This window comes from Camelus ferus, chromosome 11 (assembly GCF_009834535.1).
Source record: "Camelus ferus isolate YT-003-E chromosome 11, BCGSAC_Cfer_1.0, whole genome shotgun sequence".
Classification (NCBI taxonomy): Eukaryota; Metazoa; Chordata; class Mammalia; order Artiodactyla; family Camelidae; genus Camelus; species Camelus ferus.
The window spans coordinates 8,996,539-9,019,619 of NC_045706.1; the positions used below are offsets into that span (position 1 = coordinate 8,996,539).

At 50.9% G+C, this 23,081-nt stretch overlaps 1 protein-coding gene and 1 long non-coding RNA gene across 2 annotated transcripts in view; one reads left to right on the forward strand and one right to left on the reverse strand.

Annotated features, from left to right (window-relative positions):
* TACC2 (transforming acidic coiled-coil containing protein 2) overlaps positions 1-23,081 on the reverse strand; it is a 196,482-nt gene that overhangs the window by 69,610 nt on the left and 103,791 nt on the right. The window contains 1 exon segment of the mRNA XM_032490739.1: positions 17,183-17,317. Within this exon segment, the coding sequence (XP_032346630.1) occupies positions 17,183-17,317 (135 nt within the window).
* LOC116666956 lies at positions 971-5,401 on the forward strand. The gene is made up of 3 exons (XR_004323752.1): positions 971-1,092; positions 1,748-1,867; positions 5,335-5,401. It is a non-coding gene; the product is annotated as an uncharacterized LOC116666956 (long non-coding RNA).

Consider the following 23,081-nt stretch of genomic DNA (forward strand, 5'->3'; position numbering starts at 1 on the left):
TGCCGGGGGTGCAGTTAAGATGCTGATGGCACAAGAAGCCCCCACTATGCACTGAGCTGCTGAACAACCAACAAATTCCAGGGGGTCATTTCTGGCCCCCCGGCAGTATCCTGGGGCTGCCAGATGCTCATTCCAGAGGGGACACAGAATGCTACAAGGGGCAGCCACCAGGTAAAACCATGCAAGGGTACGGAGAACGGTGGGCCGCCTCGGCTCCAGGCTGCACGGGCATCAGGAGAGGCGGCACTAACTAACAAAGCCCGGGCAGCCTCTCCTTCCCCCGGGGGGGGCTCCAAGCGGCCCGGCGGAGCACTTACATTGCCTCGGAAGCCTCCTGGTTCAGGTCGCCGGCTGGGACTGTCTGCAGGGACTGCGACCCTCCCATCCTCGCTGCGCCCTGGCGAGCAGGCTAGCCGCGAGCAGGGCCAGCGTCCTGGCACGATTCCTCCAGCGGGAGCCCGCGGTAGGCCGGCCGGCGGCCGGGGCTGCTGCACTGCAGATGGGAGCAGCTGCTGGCATCCGTGGCGGTGGCGGCGGCGGCGGCGGGGAGCTGCGGCTCGAGGCCGAGCCGGAGCCGGGGGAGCGAGCTCCGCGGAAGTGGGCGCGCGAGTGTAGCCGGCGCGCGCCTAAGTCTGTGCGCGAGTGTGGCCGGCGCGCGCGGCTCTGCCCGGGGCGCGCGAGTGTGAGCGTGAGCGCCGGTGTGGTCCGAATGGCTCTGCTCTTAAACCCCCCGGCAGCCCGGCTCCTGTGTGTGACACGCTGATGTCATCATCCCCGAGCAGCCCCCGACGCCTGCATCTTCACAAAGCTCCACCGCTGGCTCCGGAAACCGGGCCAGGAGGAGGGAGGACGAAGACCCTCCCTCTACACCCACGTCGCCTCCCCCAGCCTCCCCCAGCCGCGCCCCGACCGCCGGCATTGTGTGGCTTTGAAATGCAAATATACGGCCGGCTGGGGAGCCTGGGGCCCAGGAGGGAGGGGAGAGGTGGTCTTGGCCAGGCTGACCACCGAGAGACTGGGGGTATTCTCATTCCGGCTGGCTCATCCCTCCAGGAAGAAGGAAATGGACTCTCCCGATGGCTGGAAGAGCAGGTAAACAGGCTGCAGTGGGAAATGTGCAAGATGTGTGCAGCCGCCCCTGCCGCTTCTGCCTCCTTCAGGCTGGCGGCCAGGCCCTGGAGCCGGCGGAGGCCGGTACCAGGGAGATGCGAGGGCCGGGCTCCTCCCCGCCATCCCACGGAGAGCCCAGGCCCGGCCTCCAAGGACACCTGTGCTCACACAATTTGGGGGTGGGGAGACGGGGGCAAGCTGGAGAGAGAGAGGCACATCCTGTTACAGAATCCGCAGCCTCATCTTTAGCCACCAGATGAGGGCTCCACAGAGAAGCCCGGTGCAAGGGCTCATCTTGAACAATCAGAAGCCAGGCAAGTTAAGAGGCCCACTCAGGTACTTCAGTCCACACGAGTATACAGGGAAAAGGCAGCTCTCTGTGACATACTAACTAACCGCCCAGCTCTGTGATTCTAAACACAGGCTCGGGCCTGCAGGAATGTCTGTGACACCCCATAACAATGCCCCCAGGACCCACCCACATTCCCCTGCTGGGGCAAAGGGGTGGGGGGGGGGGCCAGCCAGCTAAGTTCCTGATCTGGCTCTGGCTGGCTTCAAAACCTTCAAGGCTTGCTTGGGCTCCTGGGCCTTCTCATGGAAGGCTACTAGAGAAGGATTTCATCTCCCTTTGGTTCAGGAGGTTTGGGGGCACATCTGGGAACTGTCCATCCATGCTGTCCTGCTCTCCATTCAGTTCAACTGCATTCTGAGCTCCAGACACAGACTCACGACTGAATTAAAGTAGAACCTCTGATGGGTAAGTTGAAAAACTCTTCTACATTTTCCTAGCGTCTCTTCACCCCAGAGCACAATCGGCCTAAAATGCACCTAAATTGTGGCCAAAGGGAAAGTAAAATGACAACAAAACTGTTCAAAGCACTTTGAAATGTTCTCCAACACACTGAGTATTTTCTAAAACTGTGACCAAGGATGTATGGACGGGCACTTTTTTGGCTCCTGCCGTCAGGTTAGTTCTGAAGCTTCATAGAGATTTTCCTCTGCTCATACGTAAGATCAGTGTCAAACAAAGAGTCAGAAAATCAAAATTGTTTCCCGGGATACAACATGAAATTTCCAGGAAACACTGAGAAGGTTTATTTTCTCTAATTTATACGAAAATAGCTAATGATGATGTCAATCTGGCAGGGAAGGTAACTGTCAGGGGGTGGCCTGGTGAGGCTTGCTCTGGAAAGCACCTCCCGGGAAGCTGTCACTCACTGTCAGCAACGGGTGCCATCTGATGGCAGGGATTCTGAAACCCATTCATCCTCTCATTCTCAGCACCCCGAGGGTTTCTTTCTCTGTCAGAAAACAGAACTCTCGGTCCTCATAGGCAGCATGGAGTTCAAAGGACCTTACCAAGTGGGGCTGAAAATTTTATAAATACTGACCTAGACTTAGTTTTTTTGAGGAAAGTGACCTCTTCCCTGGCCACTGAGGGTATGGCCTCAGCCAAACTCAGCACTAGGAAAATACATGGGGAAAACAATGAGGAACACAGTTAGAACTCATCTGATAACTTGTTTTTCCCATGACACACCAAAGTGCAGAGCCTTCCAAGTATCCTTACCCTGAAAAGGCAAGGGTTTGCTGCCATAACAAGAGAGGACTCTGAAGTGAGACAAGAGTTCAAATCCTGACTTCTCCCTCATTTGCTGTGTGGTCTTGAGCTAATCGCTTAACCATACTGAGCCTCTACTTCCTCAGCCAGCAAAGAGAGAGAGCATCTATTCTTCAGGGTATTGGGAAAATTAAATTATATATATGGGAAGGCCTGGGACCAGGACTATAATGACGCTTGAGCAGTGTTAATTTTCTTTCCTTCTTTATAAGAAGTCTTTCCCTCTAATAGCACAAAGGAAGTGAGGAGGCAGACAGTGAAGTCCTTTTACTTAGAATCTCAACAATCATAAAGTTATGATGTTGTGACACTTCACTTCGCAGACTGACACCATCTCACTGATGTTAAAAACATGACCAAGAACCAGCGGGAAAACAAATCCAATCTAGAAACCATTTAGGTTTACAACTGAAGACAGTACCTTATTCGTTTGTATAATGTATTTCTGGGAGAACCATTCAGACCCTCATTTAAGACCTTTTGGTGCTTACTTTACACATAATTTAAAACAAGCTTGGTTAGCTAGTAATTCAGCCTACAGAAAAAAAGAAAACTTAAAAAATGGGGAAGGAGAGTGATTAGAGAGGAAGAGAGCTGTGCTATGGACTGAACATTTGTTTCCCCCCAAAATTTCTTCTGTTGAAGCCCTGATACCCAGTTCCGTGGTATCTGGAGGTGGGGCCTTTGAGATGTAATCTGGGTTAGATTAGGTCACAAGGATCCTCTCATGTTGGGATTAATGCCCTTATAACAAGAGAAAGAGGCATAATCTCTCTCTGCCATTTGAGGACAGAGCGAGAAGGCAGTGGTCCACAAACCAGGGACAGGGCTCTCCCTAAGAACCTGAAAATGCTGGCACCCTGATCTCGGACTTCCAGCCTCCAGAACTGTGAGAAATAAATATTTTCATTGAAGCCACCCACCACAAGTTATTTTTGTTACAGCAGCCCAAGGTGACCAACCAAGACAGGCTGCTTAAGACACACTGATAGGTCCAAGAAGAACAACTAACAAAAAGGGAAAAGATAAAAAAAAATATCCAAGTCAGACCAAGGAAATTTGAAACAACGTAGTCCAGGGCCAGGTAACCCAGCTTAAGCGCTCAGTAGACCCTGGGCTCTGGTTATCCACCAGAACTGCCACTAACAATGTTACCACCTTTTAGACCCCACTCCTACCTGTTTACTGCCTCCCCCTCCTCCCTCCCCCACCTCACCCCATCCCAAATCATACCAAGGAGGTTAAATCATGGGTCTGTACAATGAGGAGGCACAGACTCCACCAAAGATTATTAAAATGCAAGCAGTTAGCATTCCAATCACACAGTCCCTCGTGTATTCAAACCTGCACTGAACACCCACGTGGACCAAGCCCTTGCTGGGGCTGAGGCTGCAGACACATCCCACCAGTCCCCTCTGCTTAGTCCCCGCCTTCCTTCCCGGAGGTGCTGCCTCCACACGGCCCCTGGCTGCTTCTCCCTTCCGTATCACCTCTCCATACCCAGCCCACACTTCAGACTCTACCCTGGCCACCCCTGGCCACACCATGAGGGGTGGAGGCTGCTGCAGCAGCACACTTCCTCTTTCCATCAAGCCAGGGATACCCAACATTTCTAACCATGGCCCTAATGAGACCTGAACTCAAACAGCCTCTCTGCCGGCCTCTGGACCAGAGCACGCATATTCTAGGACACTAAAGGTAGGCTAAGCCCACTTAGATGGGTTCCACTGCCAACCCTCCCTGAGACACCCTGGAAACATGGATAAGCCAAGGAACACACCCATCATTTCTAGAAAAATCAGCAATTCCACCTATACTAATGCACTTGCCTGGCCTATAAATGTCAAATAAGATGTCTATTCTCAAGTTACTTACTGACACATACCAGCAAGATCAGCAAACCTGCCAAATCTCTATAATTGAGAGATAAACTGTGTGGTACAGATTTTTAAATCCCACTAGGGTCCAAGAGACTGAGCCATAGTCAAGAAGGGTGAGTAATTGAAAGCATCTCTGACACCCCCAGAAAAACAAACCTGAGCAGCTTTATCTTTGCCTCCAGCCTCGGGGAAATCTCCAGTTGCCATAGCAGCAACACTCTCCAAACAGGACCGATGGACCCCTGGCGCTGCTAATTAGCCCAGGCACACTTGCTAAAGGAAAGTAGGTCAGATCACAGAAAAACCCATCTGGAGAGTGCTAAGAATGTAAATACAGATGGAGAAGGGGCCGGGCAAGATCTTGTTTCAAGTCTTTGGCCTTCACCACCATGGTGGGGACCGTCGGGAGGCTGCACAAAAGCACGTGGACCTTCTCTCTCTAGGAAGCTAACCTGTCGGCAGGCTCTGGGCTCCGATGTGCCAGCTTGCAACTTGTTCCTTCATCTGAGGCCGGGAAAGTCCAGCCCCACACACACCACACAACCCCCACCCCCCATCTTGTGGCTTACTGCTTTTCCTGAGATTCTAAGAGCTGAGGGCTGTTCAATTTCGGACCCAAAATCAGCAACCCCATGTAAATAGGAGCCTGAGACCAGCAAAGCCAATCAGCGAACAGGACCAGGCTGCAGGTCAAAATGGCACTTTCTCTGCTGTGTTTTGCAGGTTGGGGGTCCACTTTCCTGGGCTTTTGGAGACACAGCGATTATACCACTCAGCCTTGCTCCAAAAGTTGTCCACTGCCTTCGGGGAAAAGTCTCAATTCTATATCCTGGCCCTGATTCTGACACTAGTTCCATCCTGCGTTTGAGCAGGGCCAGGGTCCCCGCTGGGACCTCACTACCGAGGAGGCACTCCTCCCCAGCCTCTCCAGCTCTCCCAGTTCCTCCCATGCATCCGGTCCCAGCTCCTGGCCAGATTCAAGGAGGAGTCAGTCTCGACCAGTCCACAGACTTCTCCCCATTCTCTCTACCGCTGCCAGATGTAAGCCTCGTGCTTTCTCGCCTCACCTTTATGCATGTATCTCATTTTACCCGTGTATCTCTGTCTGGTGTCCCCACTCTCCAGCCCACCACGTGTCCCACGTTCAGCCAGAGCTTCATAAACACAGGCGTGTGAAACCTCAGAGGACGTGGGAACAGGTCCTGGCAAAAGTCTTCAATCTAATGATCAGAGAAAAGGCAGGTTGTCAGGTTGCTTCATTTCCAGGACCACAGGGAGTCTGTTCATCTTCTACACTCTGACGTTAAATCTCACATGCCCACCCTTGGGAGTCTGGGTGGTTTTCTTGGGCTGAAGTACAAGTTCAGGTAACATCCCATCTTTTCTAAGATCCTCTTGCCCTCTCTTTGAAAAGAGCTGATCTACTATGTCCTCCTCACCACCTTCACCATATTTACACCTGAGAGCTTTCCAAGTTCTTTTCAAGGAAGGAAAAAAAGAAATCCTTTCAATTTTGTTATGATAGAAGATGGAGATTGAGGATGTTACTGTTAGACCCAGGAAGGCAACCTAAAATGTGCTAGAAAAGAAATCAGTAAAGAGAAATGAAGCTCACTTTTATTTTAAAGTTAAAAATTCAGAATATGTTTTTAACCTTTGATTCCTACAAGAAGGAAGGAAAGCAGGCTGGTCGTAAAACCCAGGGCTTCGCAAAAGTTAGGATAGCATTGAGTTAAGAGGTCTCATCACATATGAAAAAAAGAAATCAGTAACACAAACACCACATCCAAGAAGAGTACAGAAGATCCTTAAAATCCTTCTTTCTCTACCAAATGAATTCAGCTCTTTTGAGATGGAAACGGGAGAAGACACTCTTGAGATAATGTTTTAGAAAAACATACCCTACCTAATTTCAAAAAGGACTCAAGCTTGCAGTTCAAGAGAGCAAAATAGAATTTGGGGGGAAAAGATGGAAAAAGTCAGTGAGGGTGAGGTTAGCCCAGAAGTACTTACCTAAGCCCTGGCTGGAGTAAGCTGCAAGTCTGGTTCTAAGTTTCCCAGCAGCCAAAGCGAAAAGGGAACTAATCGTGATTAGTTACACAATTCATAAACCCAGCAGATTTAAAAAAAACAAACAAACAAACAGGCTATTCCATGGATAAGCAGCTTTTTTCATGACTGACAGTCTCAGTATGTTCTTTCCTATGGGTTCTCCACCAGGAGACAGTGTATGTGGTGGACAATGCCTTCAACAAAATCCTTCCACCAACACAAGATTCAATTTCATATGCTACTTCAGCAAGCATATCAGCAGCTCCCCAAGCAATCAGTAAAATCAGAAAACAGTGACATTCTCGGAGGATGTATTTCTGGTTGCCCCATCCTGCAGAGAGGGTCCCCACCATCCATGTTCCCATGGTAACAAGGTTACATCAGAGGAAGCAAAGGTCAGCCTTAAGAAGATGTTCACCAACAAAACAACCACTGATGGACTCAGTTGTCCCTCAAATGCTCCTCCTGGCTTCACAAGTCCTTGCTGACTGTCTCTCGTTGATTGTCAGGCAAATAAATATACAACACTACCAACTGCAAATCTAGCGGAAGGTGCAGGACTACATTAAGTGAATAAAAGTGACACTGAGGAATTGCCCCAAACTGCTGAGAAATGGCAACCCGTGAATAACGGAAGAAGAGACACTAACAAGGACGAGGAAGAAGGAGGCTTCAAAGAGAGGACATCAAAGACCCAAGAGAGCCCTTCAGAAAGCCGGTGAAGCCCTTATGCTTTTATGCTACAGTGACTCTGTGCTTGAGCTGCAAGAGGGAAATGTGAAGAATACGCAACCCTGAAAATCTGGCAGAGAAATACGGCCAGAATTCTGTGCTCACGCTAAGCATTAACATATGGTTATCATTAAAGTCCACATTTTGTTAAGTATAAATCATTTTCATAGTTTTTTTCATTTCTTCTTTCAAGGTCAAGTCCCAATTAAACATTTTCCCCACGATTACCATAAAATTTTCATTCATTAAGTGGATTCATTTTAAGTTGCCTTTTTCAGGTAACAGTTTTCTTTAGGTAATCTAGACCCCTCCCTATGACTACTTTCATCAACTAGGTTTAAGATCACAGGCTAAAACAAGCAGGGTGGCCCAAGGTAGACATTTGGCCAAATAAAACTCCAGCCTCCAGAGTTCAAGCTTGTACTTAGAAACAGTCAAGTTTCATACAAACCTGGGAAGAGAGAACCAACTGACTTTGTTTGGGATCAAAAACATAACCAGCATGAAATCTATCTTTCTTCTCCAGGAACCATTTCCAAGAAAAACAGAAACTTCCATAAGCACTATAAAAAGATTTCAATCCTTATTAAAAAAGTTTAGATATTGTATTTGGTTTGAGCGTTGATGTATTAATTACATTAATTAAGCCTAGAGCTTAAGCTTATGGGTTTTAGAGGCTACTTTGTACCAGGAATAAGAGGCCTTTTTAAAGAAAACATTCAGGTGTAAACAGAGATGGGATCTCCCAGCTGCCAAAATGGAGAGCAAAGCTGGTTTCTGAAGCCGGACTGGAGAAACAGGTTGAGACCTGAAGGTTCCGCCCACCTGTACTGAGAGGGTTCCCCTCAGTGGCCCCAAAGAGGCTGTTCAGCGTGGAAATGCTTCCAAGGTGAAAATGCAGACAAACATATTCAGAAGCTCTAAACCCCATGGTCCTTCCTTCATTGTAAGCAGAGTGGGTACTTGTGACATCCCCTGCCCCAGAGCAGTGGCCAGTTCGTGAATTCATGAAGGCAGCCCCACTGTCAGCTGGTCTGGGGTAAATTACATTCCATGCCTGACTAGCAGGGATGCGGAGCCTGACACGGGGCTGCCCTACTTGTGAGCAGAGCAGTGAAAACGAGGCACTGAGGACCAGAACTGCTGACTCAAGGCTCCGTGATAGAACAGAAATCCAGAACGGCGGGGCCAGAAATAGCATCCTGAATGTCTACTGATAGCATAATTCACATAGCATCTGAGGGCAGACTGAGTGAATGAGCGTGCGTGTGTACGTGTGTGCGTGTGTATGTGTGTGCGCGTGCGCATGTGTAGGCATGTGTGTGCGCGCATGTGCGCCACCAAACCCTAAAAATACCTCCTTCTTTTCATAACCATCCCATAGGCCCTGTCTGTGGAATTCCCTAGGCACCCAGGTAGCCGTCAATGGATGCAATTAGCTTAGAACTGTGCCTGAGGATAAGGGATTATTTTTCCTAAGTACTCAGAGTTTCAGGATTTGTGCATGTGAAGACAATCTTTCTGTGACAACAGACTGACCCAATTTCTGCCTCATCCCGCTGACCTTAAGAAAATGTATGAGAGATATTACCTGGTTTCCTGACAGCTTTCAAGAGGCTGGTTCCTTATAAAAGTTTAGTGCAGAATAAGTGCATGGTATATTCCCTTTTTTTTTTTTTTTTTGCATATCTTTAAACCATTAATCCAGAAAAAGAGGAAGGGATCCTACTTTACATGAGCATTTCCATGGTGCAGTGATTGTCCAGCCTAGGAACATGCCTCTGGTCCCCTAGCTTTGGGGACAGCAAGGGGTATGGCTCCCTTGTTTCTGGGAGGTCAACATCTCTCTCCAGAAGGGCCTGCTCTGACCCCTTCAAACCGTGGGCAGGCGCCCCCAGCACCCTCAGCACCAGTTTCTCCTTGCAAAGCAGAGGTCTGGGCAAGGCTGGCTCCTGGAGGGCTGCGGTTTTAAAAAGCCACCAGGTGACGACGCTCAATGAGATGGTTTTTAGACAGACTTGGGAGCCGGGCTGCTGAAGTGGGGTGCAAGGTGGGCAAGTCACCCCCCCCAAAGAGCCAGGAGAAAACACCAGGGGCTCCATGCTAGGTGGAACCATATGGGTAATGCACCCTGTCCACCCGGAGCCCCGCCAGGCCAGCAGGGGGAAGAAATGCTGGAATTGAACCTGAGGGCCTGGGAGACTCATCCTGGGAGCCCCTGCCCAGAATCACAGCCCAGCCAGGAATGGCCGTCCCTGCAGAGTCCCCTCAGAAAGAATGTGGCCATGTCCCCAGGGGTCGCCACTGTATCCCCAGTGCCTGGCCTCAGGCCTGCCCAGAGAAGAATGAATGAATGAATGCAAGCCAGAAAGACAGACTCAGAGCCTCTCCAACCCCACAGCCACTGCCCTAGTTCAGGCCACCATCGCCTCCCCTCGGACCACAGTAACACAGTAACGACCTCCAGTGGTCCAGTGACCTCTGGCCTCTCCTTGCCAGCCACCCTCCCTTTGGCCCCCAGAAAGATCCCCAAACTAAACTGGGTCCTGACTTTCCCCTGCTTAAAAAGGGGACGGAGCCCCCTTTCACTCTGTGGAACTTCCCCGTCTGGCTGCAGGCCCTCCAAATCTGACGGCCACTGCCCAAGTCCTCCCTCTAGTTCCCCTAGGCTTCTCCAGACCTGCTGCTGGAATCTGCTGAGCCTCCCCAACCCGCAGCCTCGAAAATGTGGTTCCCCCTCGCCAAGGAACCTTTGCTCCTTCACCCTCAGCTAATGCTTGCTCTGTTGGAAAATGCTGGTGGAAGCCAGCTCTCCTGGGAGGCCTCCCCAGCTTCTCCAGGCAGTGAGGTGCTCTCTTCTGGATCCTCTGTTCTCAACTCTGCAGGAGAGCTTACGTGCCGATTACGCTGTGTCTGTTTATAGGACAGTCGTCTCTCTCTGCCTCCTTTGTCCCAGCACCCCTGGACATGAGGGGAGCCGACACTGACTAAATGCCTCCTCTCTGTCAAGCACTGGGCTGCATTCTTCTGACCTCATGTACTCTTCACAGTTACCTCCAAGAGGTGGGTACCACCCGCCTCACTTTAAAGATGGGTACACAGTGGCACAGAGTGGCCAAGTAACTTGTCCAAGGTCACACAGCTCATAAATGGGCCAGGGGCTTGTCCCTCTAACTTTATGCACCTTCCTCTGCGCCGCATCACACATGTGATATGACATAGAAGCAACCCAGGACGTGCATACTGAGCGGATGGGTGGATGGATGGACAAACAGACGGATGGATAGAAATAAAGCAGAAGACACACTACATGATCACTTAGAACACTCATCACCTCCTACTGTGGACAGCACCAGGTCTGTGACATCCTCTCTTGAGCCAAAGTATAACTGAAACCAACTCAGCAACAAAGCCATAGAAATCCGAGGCCAGGGACCCTGAGCCGGGCACTGGCGAGGAGCCCCTCTCCCCCCTTAACCCCCGGGGCCTGTCTCTGCCTGGCCTCCTCCCTCAGTTTGGGGTCTGTTTCTCCACCTGCTCCTGACAACCACTCCCCCACCCTCGCCCTGCCCCACACCTCCTACTGGGTCTGAGGGCTGAAGGCACACACTTGGTTTGGAAGAAAAGCAGCCTCCTGAAGTACAAAACCCTAAAATTATAACATGTCAGCCAATGTAGCACAGGGCCCAGGGCATCATGGAGAACGGGGTGGAGGGGCAGGTTTCTGGGCCTCACACTATCCTGACAACTTCTATCCCACTGGAGCCAGGCTGGGCACCTCCAGCCACACTTTCACTGGCCCCTCAAAGCTCCAGGGCACCCCTTGTTCTTCACTGAACCCCGTGTCAGGTAAGATTCCTTTCCAGGCCACTGAGGGGGTCCTGGGACTCCAGCCTAGATGGGGTCTCCCAGCTGCACCCCAATGAGCAGGGCCAGGGGAGCCCTGCCTGGTTACCTGCTCTCCTTCTGTCTCCCCCCAGAAATGGGAGAAGGAATTTCAGGGCTGGGATCATGGGTCCTGCCAGCTCCGTGCACACGCCACCCAGAGATGGGAGAATTTTAGGGCTGCCCGCAGCAGGCAGGGGCCAGGGGGCATCTCACCAGAAACCCTGATGAGCCAGGCCGCCTGCCTCTCCTTGGACCCTGGGCTGCAGTTCCAGGTGGGGTTACTCAGAGGTGCTGTCACTCAACCTTCCTGCACCAATACGGAACCAGCTTCCTCCTGCAAGAAGCTCAGCTGCCTCCCCCATCTCACTCCTTCTGTGTCTGTCCAGGCAGCCTGTCTGGCCAGGTTTCCAAGTTACCGATTCCTTAGGAACAGCCATCCCGCAGCAGGCAGAGTGGGAGGTCAGCTCTGGACAGGGATGGTGTTTGCTCAGGGTCACACCCAGCTGGCCCATGTGCCAACACACCAGGCTTTTGCCACAAGCCCCCTGAGGTCCCGAAACCCATGATCAGCTGTGGCTGCCTTGGCAAGAATGAGAGCTTTCGACTTGCATTCCTGGAAATTCTTTACTATCAGATTCCCTGCCTGGCTTCTGCCTCAGAGAGCTCAATTAATCGCTGCATAATGCACTCCAAACAGCATTAGTAGGTCAGGGTGTCTGCTGAGCACAAAAGCCACAGAAGGGCCATGCTGAAGGAGCAAGGAAGGCCTGCCGGAGCTTTGCCACTTTGGCAGACAGTGTCCCTCCCAGGACCAGCTCTTTGCTTTGGGCAAGGTTTAGAAGCAGAGAAATGAAGCTCTCTCTCTCCTCCCCATGGACTCTCTCAGAGTCACATCTGTTCTCCCTAAGGCTTGTGGCGTAACGATTACCAATGGGCCTGGGGGAGAGGATGGGGGTGTGAAAACTCCAGGAGAAAAGCCATTTGCACTGGAAATGTGAGACTGTGTCATCATTTCCACAGCAGCCATCATGCAGGAGGAGGCAGGAAGTCACCCAGCATGTTTGCAAGAACAGAACAGCTGTTGATGCTGTAATAAGATGTGCCCCGGGCTTTCTTTGCTAAGACACCAACCAGGTCTCACTGCCCCACCACTCCCTTCTAAGCCCAAAGAAGGGAGGACAAAGCCACAGACGTCAGGGGTACTGCAGTCGCCTGTGTATGGTCAAAACACACAGAGGGCGTGCCAGCTCCGACGATGGAAGCCTGGCTGGAAATGGGCACTGACGGAGGATGTATCTCCAAATCATGAGACCAACTGGACCTCGGACTCTGGCCCAGACCTGGTGAATAACAACTTCCATTACAGTGAAATGAAATTTTCATCTGTGCATTTTTGAAACTTGCTTTGAAAACCTCCAAGGGCCCGCCAGAGGGAAAAAGACAAGATTTATTTGGATCTTTGGATCCAAGCCACAGCCCCATGGTTAAAGCAGCCACGGAGGGAGGGAGTGGAGCTGGCAACACCCTAAAGGCACAGCTGAGGGTGTACTTAGGGCGGTGGGGCCACGGCCATCCCTGGTCCATCTGTCCAGTTCCGCTGGACCAGGACAGGGAGCCTCAGGGGCCCGATCAATCCTGAAACCACTCCTGCCCTGCCAAGCAGCTGGAAAGATCCTTTAAAAAAATGCACATCTGCTCAGATCTCTGTACTGCCTCAGGGCTTGTGGACCCTCTTAAAATAAAGCCCTAGGAGCCAATGGCCCAATGGCCCAAGCTGGAACAATCTGAGCAACCAAATAAATAAAGAAGAACTGTATTATAACCCAGGGTATAAAACAAATATCCATGAGTCCATATTGACATCAATAAATGATTGAATTAACCAATAAGTGGGGGAGAAGCAACAAACCTCCCATGCAGAAGAATTCCAAAACATTTATGCAGATACTCCCCCCAAAAGAGAGGGTGCAGCTCCCCAGTCTTTACGTGTGCCCATAGTGACTTCCTTCCAAAGAGGACAGTATGGAAAAGCGGAAGAAAGGGGAACCTGATGAACACGACCCCAGCCAAGCAATCAAGGTCAACATGAACAGTCATAGGAAGTACCTGGACAAGATGTGATGAAAACGGTACTTTACCTCTGTGACCTTCCTCCCCAAACCCATAACTCTACTCTAATCAGGAGAAACAGCAGACAAATCCCAACAAAGGGACATTCTACACAACACCTGACCAGTCCTCCTCCGAACTGTCCAGTTCATCAAGAACAAGAAAGTGTGAGAAACTCTCACAGCCAAGAGGAACCCAAGGAGATATAATGACTAAATACCATGTCATATCTTGGATGGGGTCGTGGAACAGAAAAAGAACATTAGGGAAAAAATAAGGAAATCTGAATAAACTAAGGACTTCAGTTAATAATAAGGTGTCCATACTGGTTCTTTAATTGTACCAAATGAACCACACTATTGTTACGGTGTTAGGGGAAAACGTATGCTTGGGTAAATGGGAACTCCATGTGCTATCTTCTCAATTTTTTGATAAATCTAAAACTATTCTTAAAAGAAATCTATAAAGTGCAAAAAATTCTACCAAGGAAAAAATATAAGGCTTCCAATCCTTAACACGAGTCACAGTGGGCCAACTCCCCCACCACCCCCACCCCACCGCCTGCTCTCCCCTCTTCCCTCCTCTGCAGGCTCCGGCCGGCCTCGAGGAGACCGCCTCAGTCTTGCTCCCTTCTCTTTCCTCAGGGTTTCTGCAGATGCTGTTCCTTCCCCTGCCCGTGTGTAGTTAAGTCCACTCAGCCTTCAGCTCTCAGCTGAGAAGTCACTTCCACTGGGAAGCCCTCCCCAGCCACCCAGGCTAACAGAGGTTCCAGGTTCCTCCCACTCCCACACTGGTCCCCTCTTCCATCCCACTCGTGACTGCTTGCTCCAGGTCTGTGTCCTCCAGTGGCTGTAAGAGCCACGGGAGTGATGCCCGTCTACGGCACAGTGTCTGGCCCAGAAAACCCCAAGTTCATGCGGCTGAATGCTCAGATGCGTAAATGAATGCGATTCAGAAGCCACCCAAGCAAAGCTGGTTCCAGGGAGTAAACCCCAAGGGTGTGGTGACCCAGAAGCACTCTGTGTGAGAAGTTTAAAATGTGGAGCCCTGGTGACCTCAGGGAAGGGGGCCCTGAGCAAATGGGTACCACTCGTCTCTGCTGGTGCCGGGGTGCACCAGGGAAGCCCTCTGACCCCTAGATGTCTGCATCAGAGAAAGGTCAAGACAGCAAGGTTTGGGTTTTGGATTTTTGTTTTTGTTTTCTGTTTTTGTAATTTCGTCAACAATCTACTCTAGCCCCTGCATAAGCTTGGTTCTTTTTCTTTCCTTTTCTTTTTTAAAAACTGAGACATAACGTATAGGCAGTGAAATTCATCCTTTTTAGCTATAGAGTTCCAAGAATTTTGACACATACAGTCACGTAACCACCACAACCATCAAGACATGGAACATTTCTATCCGCCCCCGCAAAAAGATCCCCCATGGCCTTTTGTAGCCTATTGCCTGGTTTCCTTCCCTTTTTTCCAGAATATCATATAAATGGAATCACAAATCACGTAGCCTTTTGAGTCTAACCTTTTTCACTTAGCATAATGCATTTAAGATTCATTTATTTTATTGCATGAATCAATAGTTTATTCCTTTTTCTTGCTGAGCAGCAGCCTATAGGATGGATACCACAAATTATTTATTCATTCACCAATTGATGGACATTTTGGGTGTTTCAATTTTGGGGTGATTATGAATAAAGCTGGTGTAAACATGTGAGTTTGCAGGTAGATACATATTTTTATGTTTCATGGACAAATACCTGAAGGTGCCTTTTCTAGATCAGAGGGTAGACGTATAAGAAACTAAAGGGCAGAATATTTAAGAAGGGTAATTTTCTTTCTTTTTTCAGCACATTTTTATGAAGCACCTCCTATGTCCAAGGCAAACCAAGGGTGTCTCCCCAAATACCTATGAATGAACGAATGCTCCCGTTCCCCAGATGCTCATGCGATCTTGCCACCAGAAACCAGGTCTTGCATCCATTTCCACCCACAGCCCGAGGCCAGAAGTAGCAGAAGAAAAGGCACTGCACTGGAACCAAGAGGGGTGGGATGAAGGTTCCTGCTTTGCCACGAGGAGCTGAGGGACTGCAGATAAATTACCCCGCCCACCCTTCTGGGACTCAGGACCAACAGAACGGCAGGCAGAGATTATGGGCAGGACAGAGTGCTGTCCTGATAAGAGGGGCTCAGGTCCAGCCCCATCCCCACCTCCTCATCCCTGCGGGTCTACAACCACATCTGCATGTGATGAGCTTCCTCTCCCCTGAATCCTTCTATTGCTTCTGGATGCAGGTTTGGCAGGTGACATCTACCCTGTGGTCACCCCTTGTCATCTCACTCTCTCTCACAGCTTAGCTTTTGGCCCCTCTGTGCCTCCCCAGTAGCAGGACTCCCTGAGGCCACAGGTTTTCCCTTCTCAACACACCCAGGTGTATTTAGCCCTCCATAAGAAAAGACAGTCCAAGAATGCGCCTTAGAGGACTTTATGGTTAAGCAGTTTATAATCAGAACCAACTGTTGCATAGAAACAGGAGTTCTGAAGACTTGCTGTGATGGTTAATTTTATGTGTTGACTTGGCTCAGCCATTTACTCAGATATTTGGTCAAACACCAGTGCAGATGTTACTATGAAGGTATTTTTTTAGATCAATGTAACACTTAAATCAGTAAACTCTGAGTAAAGCAGATGACCCTCCATAATGTGGGTGGGCCTCATCCAATCAGTTGATGGTCTTAAGAGCGAAAGACTGACGTCCCCCAAGGAAGAGGGAGTTCTGCCAGTAGACGGCCTTTGGACTCAAGCTACAATATAAATTCTTCCAGCTTCCTGGCCTGCTCTGCAAATTTTGAATTTGCCAGTCCCCACATCTGCATGAGCAGTTTCCTAAAATAAATTTTTCTCTAAACAGGCAGACCTCAGAGGTATTACAAGTCTGGTTCCAGACCACCACAATAAAGCAAATATTACAATAAAGTGAGCCACGTGAATTTTTTGGTTTCCCAATGCATGTAAAAGTTATTTATACATTAGACTATAGTCTATTAAGGGTGCATTATGTCTTAAAAAAATTTTTAACATACCTTAATTAAAAAATACTTTATTGCTAAAAAATGCTAAGCATCATCTGAGCTTCCATAATCTTTGTGCAACAGTGACATCCAAGATCACTGATCACAAATCACCATAACAAATACAATAATGAGAAAGTTTGAAATATTGTGAGAATCATCAGAATGTGACACAGAGACATGAAGTGACTAATGCTGTTGGAAAAACGGCACCAATAGACTTGCTCGGGGGGAGGGGGTACAGCTCAGTGGCAGAGCATGTGCTTAGCATGCAAAAGGTCCTAGGTTCAATCCCCAGTACCTCCATTAAAAAAAAAAAAGATAAACTTAATTACCAATCCCCCCTCCCCGCAAAAAAAAGACTTGCTCAATGCAAGCCTTGAATTTGTAAAACAAAATGTAACATCCATGAAGTGCAATAAAATGAGTTATGCCTATATATGTGTGTGTGTGTATATATCTTACTGGTTCTGTTTCTCTGGATAACGCTGACTAATGCACTAACATTCACACAGGGTGTCCCCACTGTTACATGGATTGCTGGCTAGCAAGGGGAAACTTCAGGTCAACTACAGCCCAAATCATCATCCACGGCATCCCAGGTCCAAACTGTCATTGCCTTCTGGGCACCATCCTAAATGCAGCTCCCCTGAGGCCTACGGGGCAGAGACCACCAGGCCCCACCTCTCCAGGGGCAGTGGCTGTGGAGGAAGAGCTTTGTACGATACCTGCTCACATCCTTGGCCAGACCTTGGCAGGAGGGAGTGGAAGCTTCTACTCCATCACCAGCTGGGGCGGAAGGCCAAGATGCATGTTCCGAGGCCAGGGGAGTGAGATCCACACGGCCAGCAGCTGAGGACGTGCTGGGGACACAAAGGGAGAATTATTCCCAGTGGAACTGGCTGGTTAATGGGACATTCATCAGCCCCCTGGCCCCTCCCAACACACACACACACACACACACACACACACACACACACACACACACACACACACACACGGAGTGGGGTATTTAAAGACCCAGCTCACTCCTGCCTGGGGCTCCTCTCTGGGTTGCCCAGGCATCTGCTTAGACACAGAGGGGGTGCCCCTCCCACACAGCAGCCCCCAGGCCAGGCCGTGAATTCCTCCCTCCTCTGGCTGAAGTGGGACCTGGGCTTTGGCCGCGGCGGTTTGGGTGCTCAGAATATTCTGACTTGTTTAAGTTTTGTTGCGGGAAGGGACTTAAATCATTTTTTTAATAGGCAGTGAAACTCTGTGAGCTAAAAAGTAAAATACAACTTTGCAAACTCCCTAGGATTTGCCCCCCCAAATCTAAGGCTGAGAAAAGTCAAGGTGAAGAGGCTGATGGGTAATCAAGGAACCTGCACCAGGCACCTGCTGGGATCCCTCTTCCCCGCGAAGGATTTCTATGGCAGAGCCATGTCCCCGGTTCAGTGGGTGAGTGCCCCCTGCTGGACAGCCAGGGAAACGCTGGGAGTGCGGAGAGGCAGGGAGGCCCCGGGGGGAGGGACAGAAGGAAGGACAGCCACCTGCAAAAAAACCAAAACGCAAAATGCCTGGCGCTCAAAAGAGGTTTTAATTTTCCCCTTTGGCAAAAGCAAAACTAGCAAAGCCGTCCACAGACTTTCGGAGAGGGTTAGCCCTCCCAGTCCCTCCAGCTGTCCACACTGCCGTCCAGGGGGAGTAGGCAGGGCTGAGGGCGGCGAGGCCGGAATTATGTGACTCAGCACTGGGAGCCGGAAACCCGGCCGGAGGTCAAAGCCAGGTTTAGGAGTTTCACAGCTCAGTGGGGGGGTTCATTTCTTCCGTCTGGGAGTGAGCACCTGCAGGGAGCGCCCACACGGCAGGACTGCAGGATGCTTGGGTTTCCGTGTCAAGAGTGTTCAGCTAATCTCCGTCTCCTCCAATTGCACCTACGAGGTTGGCTTTCTGACCTGGAGGACAGCTCCTAAGGGCACCCCACACCCAACACAGTCAAAGAATTCTCAGTCTGGCCCCAAATCCCCGTCACAGAGCTTAGCAGGGCTTCCAGGGCAGGCCTCCGCCTCGCCCCACACTCCCACCGCCCTCACCCTCACCTGCTCTGCTCTGACCATCCAGCCTCCCTTGGCTCCCCCAGCACTGGCAGCCCATGCTGCCTCCTGGGCTGGCAGCCCCCTCCCCTCACCAGGCCAGCCACCCTCAGCCTCCAAGTCTTCCCTTGGTCTTCACTAAGCGACAGCTACAAAAACAGCAGTAGCTCACCCCTGCCAGTGCCCAATCCTGGGTCGGTCTGTCCTAGGTGCCTGGTCCTGCCCGCCTGGCCCTGTGTTAAGTGTTCTACAAACGTGATCTCGGGTAACCATCATCACAACCCTTGAGTCAGATGTCATCATCTTCACTTTACAGAGATCAAAACTAAGGCTCAGAGAGGTGAGCTCACTTGCCCTGGGTACGGTAGTGAGTAGGTGGTGGAGCCAGAACGTGTACCCAGGCTCTGAATCCTTAACCACCTCTATGTCCACTTTCTTGTGGACTCCCTAGTACGCACCCGGAAGCCCCTCCACCCCTTCACGGTGACAGGCATCACCAGGGACTTGAAGACCACTAGGCAGACCGAACTGTGGGCTCTATGAGGACAGGGGCCGCATCTATCAGATACACCCCCGCATCCCAACATCTGGCCAGGCCACCCACATGGGCACTCAAACAGGCAGAGGGAGAGCCGGGGTGCCCCGACTGGCTATGACCAAGCTGGGAGTCCAGAGCAGAGGCAGAGCTGGAACCCACATGACCTTCTGTCCTGGGCCCCGCGGAAACAAGGAGCGAAACAGACCTGAGAGTAATGACCCGGGGTAAGCCCCAAGCAAGGCCAACCCACGCGTGAACAAAACTTCCACTGAGTGCATGGACAGAACCCACAAAGGTGCAAAGTGTGTTACAGATGTCCCAACACCACAGTTGTTCAAACTGTTGTTTGTAACAACTTGGATGGTGGCTGAAATAATTTATTTTGTAAAGGAATGAGTCAAATGAGTAATGCAAATGATTGGGGGCTTTTAAACTCCTTGAGGAAGCCATTTTCACACTCCGGAAACCTACATTTATTCACATTCATCAGCAGTGAACAGGCCACTTACAAACTCAAACTACTATGTAAAATTTACTTACTAAAGAAATTACACTGGCCGCACCCCTTCCTCTGCACACTCCCTGAAGATTTTATTTAATTTAATGCAGAGGAAAGGTGACACCATTTGTGGTTCTGCTACTTTAAGGGTCCTCTATCAAAGTGCAAGGAAAGATTTCTGTCTTGAAAACCCTGGCAGAGGGGAGGGGAGGGGAGGCGTGGCCTTGGATCTGTGGCCTCAGAACAAGCCCAACTCAGTGACAATCACACGGCACTGATGAGGATGCTCCCGAGGGTGCCCGCATCCCCTAGCCCTGGGAACACATGAGGTCCCTCAGCTCAACAGCCTCTTCAGCCTAGAGACCCCGTGCCTGCTCCCTCATCCTCCATTCCGCTGGCACCCAGAACACCAGGGCCACACCCTTCCTGCACTGGCTGGCTCCCATCAGCCAAAGGCACCAAACAAATGACTCAATAGCTCTCTTAAGAATGGCGCTGCCCCTCCCTCCTGGCCTCCAGCCTGCCGTTGGCCCCACCCCTGTGGCCAGGAGGTCAGGCCCCAACAGGGAAAGGCTTGGTGACTCATAACCAAAGCTCTTAACACACAGCCACCTACAGACATCTCCTGGCCCCAGCAGAACTCCTCCTCGTCCCTCCTAACCCTCCTCCCCACCCCCAGTTTCTCCCCAGCTTGTTTAGTGCCCACTCTCCAGGTGGCCAGGCCTGGACCAGAAGTTGAGAGTGTCCTGGACCCTCCTGGTTCTCTCACCCCATACCCCATCATCGCCCCTTCATACTGAGTCACCTCCCTTCTCCTAGGATCTGTCCTCTCTGTCCTGCTGGTCCAGGCCCGCAGCCATTCTGAGCAGGGTTCCTGCACATCCTGTTTTTTGTATCGTCCCATTTGTCTCCACACATCCATCCCCTACAGATACCAGAAAGCCCCAACTCGAGTTCTGATCACATCCTTTCCTTGTCTAGAACCCTACCCGACTTCCCCCATCTCATGCCTTCCAGAATGCAGGTGAAAGTCGGCCTTGCAAGCCGAGGCTCCTACAGCCCATGTCTGCCCCCTCCTGGGTTTGTCCCCCCGCTGACCTGACCCCACAAAGCCAGTCTCCAGGTGCTCCTGGAGTTTCTTGCCTCAACCAAATCGTGCCTCTGAATCCCCTACTTCTCTCAGACCCCCTCATAGCCTGCCCCAGAACCATCATGCGGTGTCACCCAAACAAGGAAGCCCCCCTGGCACAGGTAACGATGCCCACCCTGCGCTGCCTGGCTGGGCTGGGCCTGACTTCTGTGTGTTCCGCAGTTTTCTGCTAATGCATCCTTTTCTCCTCCTGGAATCTCAGCCACTGTGGTCTCTCCAGCCTCCAGCACAGAGCCTGGTGCATAACAAGTGCTCGACACATGGCAGCTCCTTCCCTCCTGCCCCTGGAAGCACCCCCTGCCACCCAGGCAGGCCTCCGACAGCAGGACAACTGTCCTGTCTGCTTGGAACCTCAGAGTCCAACCACCTGAGGCGGGACCAGCCACACAAGCAGCAGGCAGGATCGAGTGCAGACAAAAGCAAAGTGAAAATGCAGGTTCCGAGTTCCAAAAGGGTGAGAATTTCAAGCTGGCGACAGCAGAGTGCTGAAATGCAGAGAGCCCTTCTGAGCACGGGGCCCCGGGCAAACTGCCCAGGTGATGCCACGAAGCCAGCCTTGAGATAGACTCCGCGGGGAAGGTCACCTAGGGTCCCTCTAAGACCCCCGGGGCTGTCAGAGGGCCACAGTGCTGGAGCCGAGAAGACAAGCAGGGAACCAGGTCAGCTTCCCCTTCGCCAGCTCCTGTCCACGCAGGTCTCCTGTGAGCAGCAGTGACTCGCCTTAAAGACATTCTTCTCAGGGAGTCGGGCCCTTTCCAACAACGGCCAGTTACCACTCCCAGCCCTCAGCGGGAACTCCTGGGCAGCTGCCAAACCCAGCACAGAGGAGGGCAGAGCCGCAAGATGGGGTCCACACCTGCGTTCTCGGTTGGCTTCTGCAAGTCACTTGCATTCTCTTGTCTCTGATCTCCTCCCCCGTAAAATGGGCCAGGAGTGGCTGTGAAGCCTTCCTAGTAAAAGGCCACCATCCCTTTTCCCATTTAAGGAGTTAATCAATGTTTCACGAGCCTTACTGGAATAACAAAGACACTGAATTCAAATTCATGCAAAGTTTATATTTTTGGAAGATGAAAGAAATGTCGATTTAATTTACGCCTGTTACTGACAAAACGAGGGCACATAAACTTGCCATACTTCAAGCAGACAGAAACGGCACACTGATCCACGCATTCTTTCCTGCGAGGCCCAGCGGGACGAGACCTCTGAATCCTTCTCAGCACAGATCCCTAGGGAATCACTCATGGGTCAGAGTTTGCCATCCCTGATTCAGCACCTCACCAAGGTCCTCACTGACAACTGGTCCCGCTGACCATTTGGATGCGGTCTCCACCCACACAGAACCCTGAGAGGCACAGAGAATGTTGCTTCAGGGTTTGCTTTCAGCCCGACAGCCCTCCAAGCCCAGCTGTAGTGAGACACCGTCACCAACTGTTGTCTTTTGATTCCCCGTTCAGGGCTTTTGATTCCTTCTTGGCAGATCCCCAACTGAACTGATAGCAGGTTTCATTTCAGATCGGCTGGAGTTGCCAAATTAAGCCCCTGTCCACGGACAAACACCAGAGTGACCCCGGCTGTCCTGAGAGGGTGATAACGGCTCTCAAGATACGAGGTGAACACATCACGTACTGTCGGGCCAGATGGGCGACAGCATCTTATCTCCCGTTTCGTTTCACCATCTGGAAGGTATCAGCACAATAGCCTTTCCTTACCGGCCTCTTGATTTTTTCTTCTTGAATCCCCAAGTGCACACGATCACGTAATAGGGCAAGAGCTAAGGCCAAAGATTCAGCTCAGATTGAAAGTGAGATGCAAGCTAGAGGAAAAAAAGCACTTTAAAGTTGTTGGTCTGGAGAGCTACCCTCGGTCGATAGGAGCACCAGACAATCAGTTCAACAGAGGCCTGGGGTTTGATAAGACAAGTCTCCGAGACAGGAGATCCAAGACGCAGCCACAGTGAGCAAAGCCACAAAGTCAAAATCAGAGGGTGCCCAGAGAGGCTTGCAAATGGGCTGGAAACTCTAAGGCAGGCACTTGGAGTTATTTCTAGTCGCCAGCGAGACACACCAGCCTGTGAACAGCAGCCCACGTGAGAGTGTGAACAGCCCCTAACCGCCACTGACCTTCCGATGTCCAGCCAGTGGCTCCACACGATGAACCCTGAACGGGCTTGTCAGCTCCTTTCCAGCACATTCACGCCCTTTTCACAGAGCAAGTCTGTGCTCAGACAAGAGAAATTACTTTTAAGCCTCGACAAAGCGATGAAGGAAAATATTAATATTCATGCATGGAAGAGTCGTAAATGCCACCCCAAAACTCTACAAGAAGCTTTGGTCTGGGGTGGCTCATCCAGGACAATAACTCCCCC